General features: G+C 45.2%; 1 protein-coding gene across 3 annotated transcripts in view; it reads left to right on the top strand.

The window, feature by feature from the left end:
• DYNC2I1 (dynein 2 intermediate chain 1) overlaps positions 1–12,122 on the top strand; it is a 40,219-nt gene extending 28,097 nt beyond the window's left edge. For 2 of the 3 annotated variants that reach the window (XM_063125872.1, XM_063125865.1), the window contains 6 exons: positions 5,435–5,486; positions 5,850–5,910; positions 6,497–6,596; positions 8,403–8,534; positions 8,982–9,205; positions 11,582–12,122. In XM_063125872.1, the coding sequence (XP_062981942.1) occupies positions 5,435–5,486; positions 5,850–5,910; positions 6,497–6,596; positions 8,403–8,534; positions 8,982–9,205; positions 11,582–11,753 (741 nt within the window). In that variant the 3' untranslated portion in view covers positions 11,754–12,122. Of the gene's footprint in view, positions 1–5,434; positions 5,487–5,849; positions 5,911–6,496; positions 6,597–8,402; positions 8,596–8,981; positions 9,206–11,581 lie in introns of those variants that run through there. The other variant, XM_063125873.1, reaches the window with a different exon arrangement.
• Positions 12,123–12,741: the final 619 nt, after the last annotated feature.

Raw genomic sequence — 12,741 nt, 5'->3', positions numbered from 1 at the left:
AGCTTTTCTCAGCAGCACTCAATGGGGAAACTGCTCTTATCTCCAGTCAACTGCTGCTTGGAAATAAAAACTTCTTCTTCGTGGTCTCTATGCATCACACATATGGGCTTTGCGCCTGCGCAGAGACCAGACCGGAACCTTCTATAGCTGAGTGGAACGTTTTTGGCGGGAACCCCTCCCCCACGCTACCGTGCATGTCCATGGGGTTCCCGCCCTTACCTCAGTTCTTCTTCGTCCGCCATTGTGCACAGACCTGTTTAACCGAACCTCTAGCGTTTTTCTTATTAACTTTATTCTCTCTTTTACGATCTTCTTCGTTTTTCGATCTTTTTCTAAGACTCTTCTTACTACTTTTCTTATATTAAAAAAAAAAAAAAAATATTGTAGATAGTTTTCCTCAGCGACTTCGGTCGCGTGAGGCCTGTATGGCAGTTGAAGCCCCGTTTACGAAGTGTGTGAAGTGTGGGGTCAAGCTTCCACCTATTGACGGACACTCCCTCTGTGTCCTTTGTTTGTGCTAAGGCCATATCGTTGAGGCCTGCCATCATTGCATGTCGTTTACAAAACAAACGAAGAAAAGCAGAGCTGACGACCTCCCTCCATCTTGGGGGGAAAAAGCTCTCAGAGCCACGGAGGCTCCTACTATGGATAAAACGGCAGTCAGTAAGTCCGTTACCGACAAAACGGCAGCGAGTAAGTCCGTTACCGACAAAACGGCAGCCAGTAAGACCGTTAATGACCGTTGCACTGAGGTGCCTGAGAATTCCAGAGCGGCTAATAGGGCTCAGATACCCCTAACGCCTGGACGGTCACTGGTGAGTTCCGCGGCCAGGAAAATCTCCAAAAAAGGCCCGGGCTCCCAAATCTTCGACGATCGACAAAACGGCAGTCAGTAAGTCCGTTGATGACCGTTGCACTGAGGTGCCTGAGAATTCCAGAGCGGCTAATAGGGCTCAGATACCCCTAACGCCTGGACGGTCACTGGTGAGTTCCGCGGCCAGGAAAATCTCCAAAAAAGGCCCGGGCTCCCAAATCTTCGATGATGGACAAAACGGCAGCCAGTAAGTCCGTTGATGACCGTTGCACTGAGGTGCCTGAATATTCCAGAGCGGCTAATAGGGCTCAGATACCCCTAACGCCTGGACGGTCACTGGCGAGTTCCGCGGCCAGGAAAATCTCCAAAAAAGGCCCGGGCTCCCAAATCTTCGACGATCGACAAAACGGCAGCCAGTAAGTCCGTTGATGACCGTTGCACTGAGGTGCCTGAATATTCCAGAGCGGCTAATAGGGCTCAGATACCCCTAACGCCTGGACGGTCACTGGCGAGTCCCGCGGCCAGGAAAATCTCCAAAAAAGGCCCGGACTCCCAAATCTTCTTCGGAAATGGAGCGGCGGAACCGGCTAGGAGTCACTCTACTCCTCCTGCCATACCGACCGCTTCGATACCGAGGCCTCCCTCGGTATCGAGATTCCAGCCGCTACCGATGGCTACGGTACCGACGCACCCTCCCAGTCTATCGGAGGGCGAGTTGCGGGATTCGGTTTCAGCGGCCTCTTTCCGAGAGCCTACCAGGCCGTGAGAGGTTCAGGGACTAATCCCTCTACCGCCTTCGGAATGGGATCGATATCGCCCACTTCCAGGGTGACCACCAGTACCCTCAAGAAGAGTATTATGCGCACCCTTCGCTTACATCGAGGGTGTGTCATCTACCGCTGCCTCCACCGCCCGCCCACCAATGTCCACGGTGTCGACGCCTCGACACCGTACACAGCCATCGGCATCGACTGCCGCGGTTACCACGATACCGACGGAGCATGTATACCTCCAGGTGGTTACAGTATCCTTGCCTGAAGAAAATTATTCATCGGATTCTGAATTGGGGTTGTCGGCTACTCCATCAATGCCTTCACCATAAGATGAGGTTCATGACAACGACCCTTCTTCCCCTTCCGACGATATGGTCAGATCTTCTGACCATATGCTTAGAATGGCTCAGGCATTAGGACTGGTGATCCAGCACCACATGCTTTAAAGCAAATGGCTCAATTATTCTGGAAAACACCGGCTATGTCTCAAGCCACATCGTAAAGGCTAGAGACCCTCTATCGAGTCTAGCAAGAAAATGTACAGTTTCTGGTCCAACATCCCAAACCTAATTCGATTGTAGGGAGTCGGCTTAAGGCCGCTCACAGAAGGCACATTCTGCACCCGTGGACAGAGAGGGCAGAAAGTTGGACCTTACGGGCCGGAGGATTTACTCCTCTGCTTCTTTGGGCATCAGCCTACGAGGCTACCATGGCACGATACCAGCTCTTCCTCTGGGAGAAAATAGGATCACTAGGTGAACATCTCCCAGAGGACAAAAAAGAGCGGGCATGAGTCTTCCAAAGTGAAGCTTCAGCCATAGCCAGGCAACAAGTGTCGACAGCGCGACACCAAGTTGACTGCCATTCCAAGTCGATGATGGGACCCGTGTCCTTGAGGAGACATGCTTGGCTCCACTCCGCTAATCTGGCTCATGACACCAAAGCCAGGATTGAGAACATGCCTTACGATGGCGAGGGCTTGTTTAATAGCAAGACGGACAAGACCTTGGACTCTATATACAAGGCTTGCACATCAGCCAAGAAAATAAGTTTCTCTGCTCAGCCTGCCCAATACAAGCTGAGACGGTGAACAAGACCGCCTGCTCAACAACAGCAGCGGCCCTACTATCAAAGCCAACAGAAGCAGCAACAACAACAACAACTCCAGAGTAAGCGGCCATATCAGTCTACATTTCAACAAGACAAGCGTCAGCCTGACTTCACCAAGAAGCAGCGACTTTGACTTCTTTGTCCCACGTCCACCTCTCTTTGCGAACCGCCTAGCACCCCATTACCATCAATGGGAGTCAATGACATCAGACTCCTGCGTGCTCACTATCATCAACTCGGGGTATGCTATCGAGCTCGATGTCCTTCCTCCTTCTTCGGGGGTGAAAGTATCGATCGGCACTCAGGATTTGGAACTGGTGCATAAAGAGAAATACTCACCTGACGGTGACCCATGTAGCGGGCAATGAAAACATCATCGCGGACGCCCTCAGCAGGTCTTTCCACGTCGACCACGAATGGGAGCTCGATACCAAAGTAAGAGATGTTCTCTTTCGGTACTGGAGCCTCCCTGCTGTCGATGTCTTCGCTACCGAAGAAAACGCAGCTTGTTCCAGGTTCTGCAGCAGAGCAGGAAGAGGAAAGCACTCGCTAGGAGATGCTTTCACCAGAACCTGGAAAGGAAATCTTCTTTACATCTTTCCTCTGTTTCCACTGTTGACGAAGGTGCTGGTCAAAATCCAGTCGGACAGGTCGGACTGCATCCTTATCACACCGTGGTGGCCTCGACAGACGTGGTTCTCCACGCCCTTCGACTGTCGGACGGGAATTACATCAGACTCCCGCCGATACCGACACTGTTGTCTTGACACCAGGGCAGGGTTCGACACGCAAACCCGTCGACCCTCAAGATGATGGCATGGAGGATATCATCCACTCCTCCTCTCGTATCAAAGATTTATCTGTAGACCATATATTTTTGGCATCACTAAAGCCTTCAACAAGAAAATCTTATGCGGCAAAGTGGCAAAGATTTCAAACTTTTGCCTTGGAAAACGATCAAGCACCTGAATCTTGCCCTTTAGCGTTAATCCTCAAATACCTACTGACACTTTATCAGCAGGGACTCGAACTCACTTCCATCAGAGTTCACTTAGCAGCTATTACGTCTTTCATCGAGGCATGATTAGTTTTACACCTTTTGTGCATTCAACATCGAGTAGATTTTTAAAAGCGCTTAAAAATATGATACCGACAGTAAAGAGTATCGTTCCACCATGGAGCCTATCAGTGGTGTTACAGGCATTGACAAAGAAGCCCTTCGAGCCCATGGCCTTATCTGACCTTAGGCTTCTAACATTCAAGACTGTCTTTTTAGTAGCCATCACTTTTGCTAGACGTGCAAGTGAGCTTAGAGCTCTCAAGATAGTTGCTCCTTACACTATCTTTCACAAAGATAAGGTTGTGTTACGCACAGACCCTGCCTTCTTGCCTAAGGTAGTGTCAACTTTTCATCTGTCCCAATATATCACTCTACCAGCTTTCTTTCCGAATCCTACATCACCTGTAGAGTCTGCTTTACATACACTTGATGTAAAGAGAACTCTTGCCTTTTACAAGGCTAGGACAAGGAATTTTAGAAAAACAAAGCAATTGTTTATTTGTTATGGGGAGCCTTATAAGGGACTCCCTGTTTCATACCGGCGTCTGTCACGCTGGATTGTAGAGACAATTGAACTTGCCTACTCTATCTCTAAACTAGAACTGGTGAAACCTGTGACAGCTCATTCTACCAGAGCCGTCACAACATCTGTGGTTTTCGGCAAAGGTGTTCCTTTGACAGAATTCTGTAGAGCTGCAACGTGGTCCACTCCATCCACGTTTGTTAGGCACTACAGTTTGGGCACCCGTGCGAGGCAGGACTGCTCATTTGAAGGACAGTGCTCTCAGAGATCTTCAGATGATGCACCAACCCACCTCCAAATATATGTCAGCTTGCTACTCGCCCATATGTGTGATGCATAGAGACCACGAAGAAGAAATGCAGGTTGCTTACCTGTAACTGTAGTTCTTCGAGTGGTCATCTATGCATTCACACAACCCACCCACCATCCCCACTTGGTGGTGTGAGACTTATAAATGACACAGTTATATGTGGAATGTACTTGTATTTTATTTACACTTATGTTTATGGGGGCACAATGTCGGACTCCTGTAAACTGAGGTAAGGGCGGGAACCCCATGGACATGCACGGTAGCGTGGGGGAGGGGTTCCCGCCAAAAACGTTCCACTCAGCTATAGAAGGTTCCGGTCTGGTCTCTGCGCAGGCGCAAAGCCCATATGTGTGAATGCATAGATGACCACTCGAAGAACTACAGTTACAGGTAAGCAACCTGCATTTTTCCCTACAGGGGAGAATGAGCAGGGCCTGTGGACAAAGCTTCTGCACGATTCAGTACTATTTCTAAAGCTTGCCCTGCTTACTTGTGAGTCAACTGCAGGGGCTTGGTATTTGGTCTGCTATTTGGAAGTAATGCGGGATGATGCAGCCCTGCTTGCTTCCGAATACAAGCACAGAGGCTTTTCCTGCTTACTTCTGAGCCTGCTTCAAATGGGTAAGAATCACATTTTTGGCCACACCCACTTTGTCTTTTGCCCCTCCTACAGTTGGAATGTGGCCCCCAAGACTTTTCCCAAGTTGGAATTCAGCCATTAGACTGAAAAAGTTCCTCACTCTTGCATTAGGAGAGAAGACATGGAAAGCGACAATGAAACTATCTTAAAGAATGTTTGCAATGGTACCTCTTGCTATGTGTTATTTTCTTTGCCATTTTCTAGGTAGTAGTGGAACTTCAAAAAGGGGATTTGGCTGGCTCACAAAGTGATTTAGGTAAGTAGAGCTCATTACAGAACCAGCTGTTTATAGTATGGGGGAAAGAGAAAGTAGCTAATTGAAAGAGAAGCATTGTTTGTAACCACAGGAGATTGGAGGTATTCTGAGCAGTCTGCAGTGCAGTTGCATGTAATATTTAATTGAAATATTAAAATAATAACAATATTAAAATAATTCTGTATAGATAGAGTCACTCTAGGCATTGAGATGGTATCCTCTATCTGCCAAGTTTACTTTGTGAACAAAAGTAGAATCTACCATTCATTTCTGATTATGTTTGCTTGGGATCTTGGTGCCATCTAACTAAGTTAGTAGTTTTAAGTGATTACGATTACTACAGTCAAGTTTTATTGCTTTCAGGCTTAATTCCAGGGGGGAAAATAAAGTTGGTTCATAGCTCTACAGTTCAACTGAATTGCAGGTAAAAAATACGTCATGCTTCTTGAAGTAAATGTTCCCTATAACCAAATCAATCATTTTGCTGTTAGTCTCTGGTTTTTTTTAGCATTCTTGGTTTTTTAGTATTGTTGAAAATCTCACTTGCCAGATGTTTCCATTGCCCTACTAAGGGGGGGATGCTATTTAGGTTACATATGCCTTACCCATCTATAGCTATGGATCTCTAACTAACCCTAAGAGCAGACCAAGCTTTCTGTTGTAAATGAAATAACAAAATCCTTTGGGAGAAGAATTCCCATTTATCACTCCCTCGAAGAACGAACTTAGTAAGTGCTGACAGGATTTTAGCTGAAACCGGACCACTGAGAAACAAGAAGGAAATAGCCACAATCTTGGGGGAAACCCAAAATTTGGAGACGTACAAAAAAACCTTTAGGAAAATGGTTTCCTCAGGACCCACAGAGTACTAAATGCCTATTGATAAAATCAGGCAGAGGAATAGAATGAAGTTGGCTAGCTGTAATAATGAACAGAAACAGCCTGCACTGCAACATTTTATGGCCGGTTCCACTTGTTGATATATATATATTTCTTTTGCATTTCCCCAGCTTTTCCCCAAAAGATACCCTGTTCCTGGGGGTACCCCAGTCACTGAATATTAAATTCCTGCCTTCAAATCCTAATCATTTTGTTGTCGGAACGGACGTTGTGAGTAATATCCTCATCTGAATTCCATTATTGCCTCCTTTTCTCTCCTAATTGTTGTAGATTTGGATATATTAACTTTTAAAGGTAAGATCCTTAAATGTAAAAACAGGAGAAGAACCATGCTGGATCAGACCAAGAGCTATATAGTCCAGCATTCTGTTCACATAGTGGCCAACCAGCTGCCTGTGGGAAACCCAAAAGCAGGACATGGGTGCAATAGCATCCCCCTGGTTGGGTTTCCCAGGCATATTGCCTCTGATACTGGAGGCAGCATATAGTCATCAGGGCTAGTATTCATTGATAGTGTTATGCTCCATAAAGTTGTCTAATCCCCTTGTAAAGCCATCCAAATTGGTTGTCATCACTACATTTTATGGTAGCGAATTCCATAGTTTAGTGTAAAGAAGTACTTTCTTTTATCTGTCATGAATCTCCTGCCAATCAGTTTCTTAGAACGACCCCACTGGGTTCTAGTATTATTAGAGAGAAACGTCCGTTTTCCCCCAAACCAGCCTTCCTCAACTTGGGGCGCTCCAGATGTGTTGTACTACAACTCCCAGAATGCCCCAGCCTGGGGCATTCTGGGAGATGCAGTCCAACACATCTGGAGCGCCCCAGAGAGCTGGCTGGGGCATTCTGGGAGATGCAGTCCAACACATCTGGAGCACCCCAGGTTGAGGAAGGCTGCCCCAAACCATGCATTTTTTTTGTACACATCTATCATGTCTCCACTCACTCACCTTTTATGTAAGCTGAACAGTCTGGGGTGTTGTAACCTTTCCTCATAGGGGTGTTGCTCCTTGATAATTTTTGTTGTCCTTTTCTGTACTTTTTCCAACTCTACAGTATCCTTTTTCAGGTGCAATATCCAGAATCCTACATAGTATTCCAAGTGTGGTCACACCATAGATTTTTATAAGAGCAGTATGATTTGGGCAGTTTTAATTTTGATTCTTTTCCTAATGAGGCCGAACATGGAATTTGCCTTTTTCACCGCAGCCACACACTGGGTTGATATTGTCATTGAGGTGTCTACCACAACCCCAAGGTCTCTTACTTGGTCAGTCACTGCCAGCTCCGATTCCATCAACATATAGGTGAACTTGGGATTTTTTGCCCCAATATGCATCACTTTACAATTACTTAGAAGCCCTATTTAGACATTCAGGATCTGCATAAAACCAATAAGTGATGAGGAATGCTTTAGCCCTGCCCCCTCCTCACGTGTTTCTGTCACCCTTCATTGACACTGGGGTCCTGGAGAGCCTCTACAGATCCTGAAGGCTGCCCTCTTCACACCATTGCTAGAGTGCACCTCCTCCTCGCATGTTGATTATACATCGATCCTGAATGCCTGCATATGGTTACATTGAACCGCATTTGCCACTTTGATGCCCATTCTCCCAGCTTGGAGAGATCCTATTGGATCTCTTCACAATTTATTTTGTTTTAACCACCCTAAATAATTTGGTGACGTCAGCAAATTTAGCCACCTTGCTACTCTGCCCTAATTCCAGGTCATTTATATTGAAAAGCCTTGGTCCCGTTAGAGATCCCTGTGGGACCCCACTGTTTACATCCCTGCATTGGGAGAATTTTCCATTTATTCCTACTCTCTGCTTTCTGTTCTTTAACCAGCTACTGATCCATAAGAGGACCTCTCGTTCCATGACTGCTAAGTTTGCATTCAGTTGCTGCATTTTAAAGTCTGAATTAAAACCAACATCTCTCTGTAATATATTTCTCATCATTTTTCATTTAATATAGCAGAGATAAGAGGTGCTTTCTTTTCTGTTAAATCAACAGGCTATAGTGAGTCATGGTACAAGGCATGAACTAAGAGTACCTCCCAAGTGGTTCAAACCCCAGCAGGGAGGACCAAGATCAACCAGAGTCAATGCAATCGACTTCTCCCCTTTTGGAAAGCCAATATTTTTGGTATGGATTCCCTTCTGCGTTTCTTGGTCGGAATTGTCAGGGCTGCATAATATAGATGGAGGCAAATGTGTCTGAAAGTTGGCTTAGAACTAGAGGTGTGCACTGACCACAAGATTCGACTTGGACCTTGATTTGTTGCTTCAGAAAATAGCCCAGTTTAGAGGCCATCCACTAAAACTTGGACACTGAACTTAGTTGAGATTCAGAAATCCAAAGCTTCGTGCCTCCCCTTGACTGCCATAGGAAATAAAAACAAGCAGTTATAACATTTCAGGGTGTACTTGTAGTTTGCCCCTCATCTGGTTGTTAGTGGGCAATTTCTACATGCTGCAGTTGCGTGTGGCCCTTTTAGAACTTGTTTGATGCTTTAATAAATAACAGGATTGCTTGTGTTTATGGTGTTTTTGCTACCGTTGTAACGACAGGCTTTTCCTTTAATATTTTCAGGTGGGCTGTTCAGATGGGAGTATAAGGCTGCACCAAATGACTTCTGAGCTTCCCCTGATGCAGTGGAACAACAGCACAACAGGGCAGCCAATAATTGCCCTCCAGTGGGCTCTGACCAGACCAGCCGTGTTTTTTGTTTTGGATGCAACGTCTGTTGTGTACATCTGGGACCTGTTGGAAAATGACTTGTCACCCGTAGCCAAGCAACCTATCTGGTCAGATAAGTAAGTCCATAACATGAATGCTGTTAACCTTTGATCCTTATAAATCTTCTGCTTTCTTAATCCATACTAATATTAAGGCCATAGTCCAGGTAATCCCCATAATTGGGGTCAGGAAGGAAATCCTCTCTCCCCCCGCAATTGTTTTTCATTTCGTTGGCAGATAACTCACTGCTGGGGATAGATTTTCTTCTTTCCGTTGGGTACGTCATACATATTTCTCTCTTGGCCAGCTGATTTTGCATTTCATGTTACAGGCAACCCTTGAGTGCTGTACTTGGGCCTCACCTTATTCCTACTAGCCTCATGTTATAAAAGGAATACTCAGATGCTGTGTTATTCTATTAATTAAGCTACTATGACTGTTGGGTTGCTAGTGGGTTGTGAACCAGGCAGTCCCCAGTCCAATCTCCCTGCTGCCACGAATTAAGTGGCTTGATCAAGCCATGCCTCTCAACCTCAGTCACTCCTCCTATCCACACGATGGGGACATTAATGCAGCAGTAGAACCTATTTCAGCCCAAGGGCCAAATTCCATTTTGGAGAAGCTGCCAAGGGCCACAGGCAAAGGGGGAGGGGCATATGCAAAAAGGGGTGGAGTCAAAACCAAACAAAATGCCAGCATATTGCAGCTTAAAGCTCTTACTGCCGGTAACTAAGGTTTAGGAGAGGCATTTCAGCCATTTAGAATGTGTGTGTGTGGGGGGGAGGGGGAACTGCACAGAAGCCAGGAAACCACTAAATGCTCGGTGGTGGCAGGGGGTGGGGCCATCTGAAGAACCCAGGAGAGCTGCATTTGGCCCCCAGGTCTGAGGTTCCCTACCCCTGCCTTACAAGGATGTTGTAAGAATTATTGAAATGATGTTTGACTTTGAATTGTCTGAAGTGCTGCACTATTGCCAAGCATTGATTCTGATCACAGAGAATCACAGTACATTAGAAAGGAGCAATAATAGAAGATCTTGATGGCACCTTCTGTCTGTATGATTCCGGGACCATACATATATACTATATCTGTATACACCATATAGAGAAGTTCTCAGACCTGTGCTAGGCAGCATGAGGAATATAACTAGACTTAGTCTTTAATTACTTTTTTAGCTGCTTGTCCTAGCAGGATACCTTTTGCAAAACTTCTGATTATGACTTTTTATCTGGCTGTTTAGGAAGCACCTTGGCAAAGTACATCTTGCTATTAGGACATTTTTAGGTGCCCACGTAGACAGCCTGGGGAAGGTTGAAAAATAAAAGCATAGGATTCCCCCCCCCCACACACACACTTTGTATTCCAAGAGTAAATATTTCATGCCACGAGGCCCATCGGTATGAATGATAGATGTGCTATAACACACTTCCGACTTTTCTTCAACTCCCAGTCATTGGGTTTGCTTAGAAATTGCTTCTTTAAATCACATTTCTGTGCTGCCTTTCTGCCATGGGTGGTTTTACAGTTTAAAACAATGTTTTACAATTCCAAAGGCAGGAAGAGGGAAATGAGCAAATTCCCTTAGCGTGGCACTGCATCAGACAGTAGGGTGGGAGCCGCAAGTTGGCAGTTGCTCCAGTCAGGGATATGGAACATCAGAACATAAGAAGAGCCATGCTGGATCAGACTGAGAGTCCATCTAGTCCAGCACTCCGTTCACACAGTGGCCAACCAGCCATCGGCCAGGGACCAACAAAGCAGGACATGGTGCAACAGCACCCTCCCACCCATGCTGCCCAGCAAATGGAAAGGACTGCCTCTCCTCTCCCTTTGATGCAGTAAGGGTGGGATGGCTAGAGGTGGAGATAGTTCTGGGAGGGGAGGATCCAAGAGGCATTTGGAGGGGGCCTTGCTCTCTCTCCCCAAGCGGAATGGAAGCTCATGGAGGCAATACTGGAAGGGGAGGAACTAGATAAAGGGAAGGACTTCTTCACACAGCGCATAGTTAAATTATGGAACTCACTACCACAAGATGTAGTGATGGCCACCAATTTGGATGGCTTTAAAAGGGGGTTGGATGAATTCCTGGAGGCAAAGGCTATCAATGGCTACTATCCCTGATGGTTGTGTGCTATCTCCAGTATTCGCGGCAGTAAGCCTGTGTACACCAGTTGCTGGGGAACATGGGTGGGAGGGTGCTGTTGCACCATGTCCTGCTTGTTCATCCCTGGCTGATGGCTGGTTGGCCACTGTGTGAACAGAATGCTGGACTAGATGGACCCTTGGTCTGATCCAGCATGGCACTTCTGATGTTTTTATGTCCTTAGCTAGCAGTTGGTCCTAGCTGGACTGATAGAGGAGGATTTTCTGTTTCATAGTCTAATTGTCTAATCATCCTCATGTCTTTCCCTCCCTCTATTAAACAAAAGCTCTTTTCTCCCTGCCCCCTTTAGGGTTATAACTATGGCTGTTCTGGGTGAGCCTGAAAAACCCAGTGGTCTCCTGGGGATTGCGCTGGCCAAAGAATCTGGAATAATAGACATTAAGTATGTGAAGAAGAAATGGGCACTACCTCAACTGGAGGAGTCTGAGAAATTAAACTTACTTTTGCAGCAGGCCTTGTAAAATCCAGACAAATGCCTTTCCATGAATACATAAATATGACTTCATCATTTTAGATGTATTTGTTAATATTTGGGCTTTAACCGGGCATCGCTTGGTTAAAAGAGATTGTTTCATATTTTTCCATTTATTTTTGTAAATGCTATTTATATATATATATATATTAAAGTATCAACACAGTATTTGAACTTGAAATAGACAATATTTTATCAAACATAACACAGAACAAATATTCATGATATCAAACCTAAAAAGGAGATATTAATTGTATTCATATTTAATTCCAAGAATGTATTTACTTCAAATAGGCTATACACTGTAAATATTTATAGATATTTTTAAATAAAACTATAAATATGCAATCCCATGAAATTTAAGCATTATTTTTAAAATTTATCATTGAAAGTCATTTTATGTTTATTGTTGATGTGAAATTAGAACCCTGATTTGCAAACATTTGCAGAATTTTACTGAATTTAGGTTGCGTTGTCCCTGGCTCAAAACTGACATTTGTGTTGTTCTCATTATGGGCCAGAGACTACTTCCTCCATCACTTCCTGCCCCACATTGTACAGAGAAATCAGAAAACATTAAAATGTTCTATTTTATCAGTGTTTTTTCATAGAGAGCAGAAAAACAAGCACCTAGCAACCATTCTGTAGATCTCACTGGTTATCCAGATTTTAGGCGATTTACTTCTGCCAGCATTTTTTCTGCTGACAGTTGGCTCTGGGGATTTTCAACTGATCCAGCAATGGAAATAAGTACACAAATGCAGGTTTCCACATAACAGATCCCCTTTTTGGATCAGAGGATGATGTGCCCTTGAATCTCCTGCATTCGTTGCTATATGCTGCTCCTGACACTGGATCAGGAACTGCAAATGCAGCAGGATTTGATGAGGATCTGGTTCTGGATGTAGATCCGAAATGGTAATGAAATGCAAGTGGAACAGTCTCTGACATTTCTGTGCAGACGTATACAAGATAAG

The sequence above is a fragment of the Elgaria multicarinata genome, chromosome 1 (assembly GCF_023053635.1).
Source record: "Elgaria multicarinata webbii isolate HBS135686 ecotype San Diego chromosome 1, rElgMul1.1.pri, whole genome shotgun sequence".
Taxonomy (NCBI): domain Eukaryota; kingdom Metazoa; phylum Chordata; class Lepidosauria; order Squamata; family Anguidae; genus Elgaria; species Elgaria multicarinata.
The sequence above is the reverse complement of the archived record's forward strand: the minus strand, read 5'-3'. Positions and strand labels throughout refer to the sequence as shown.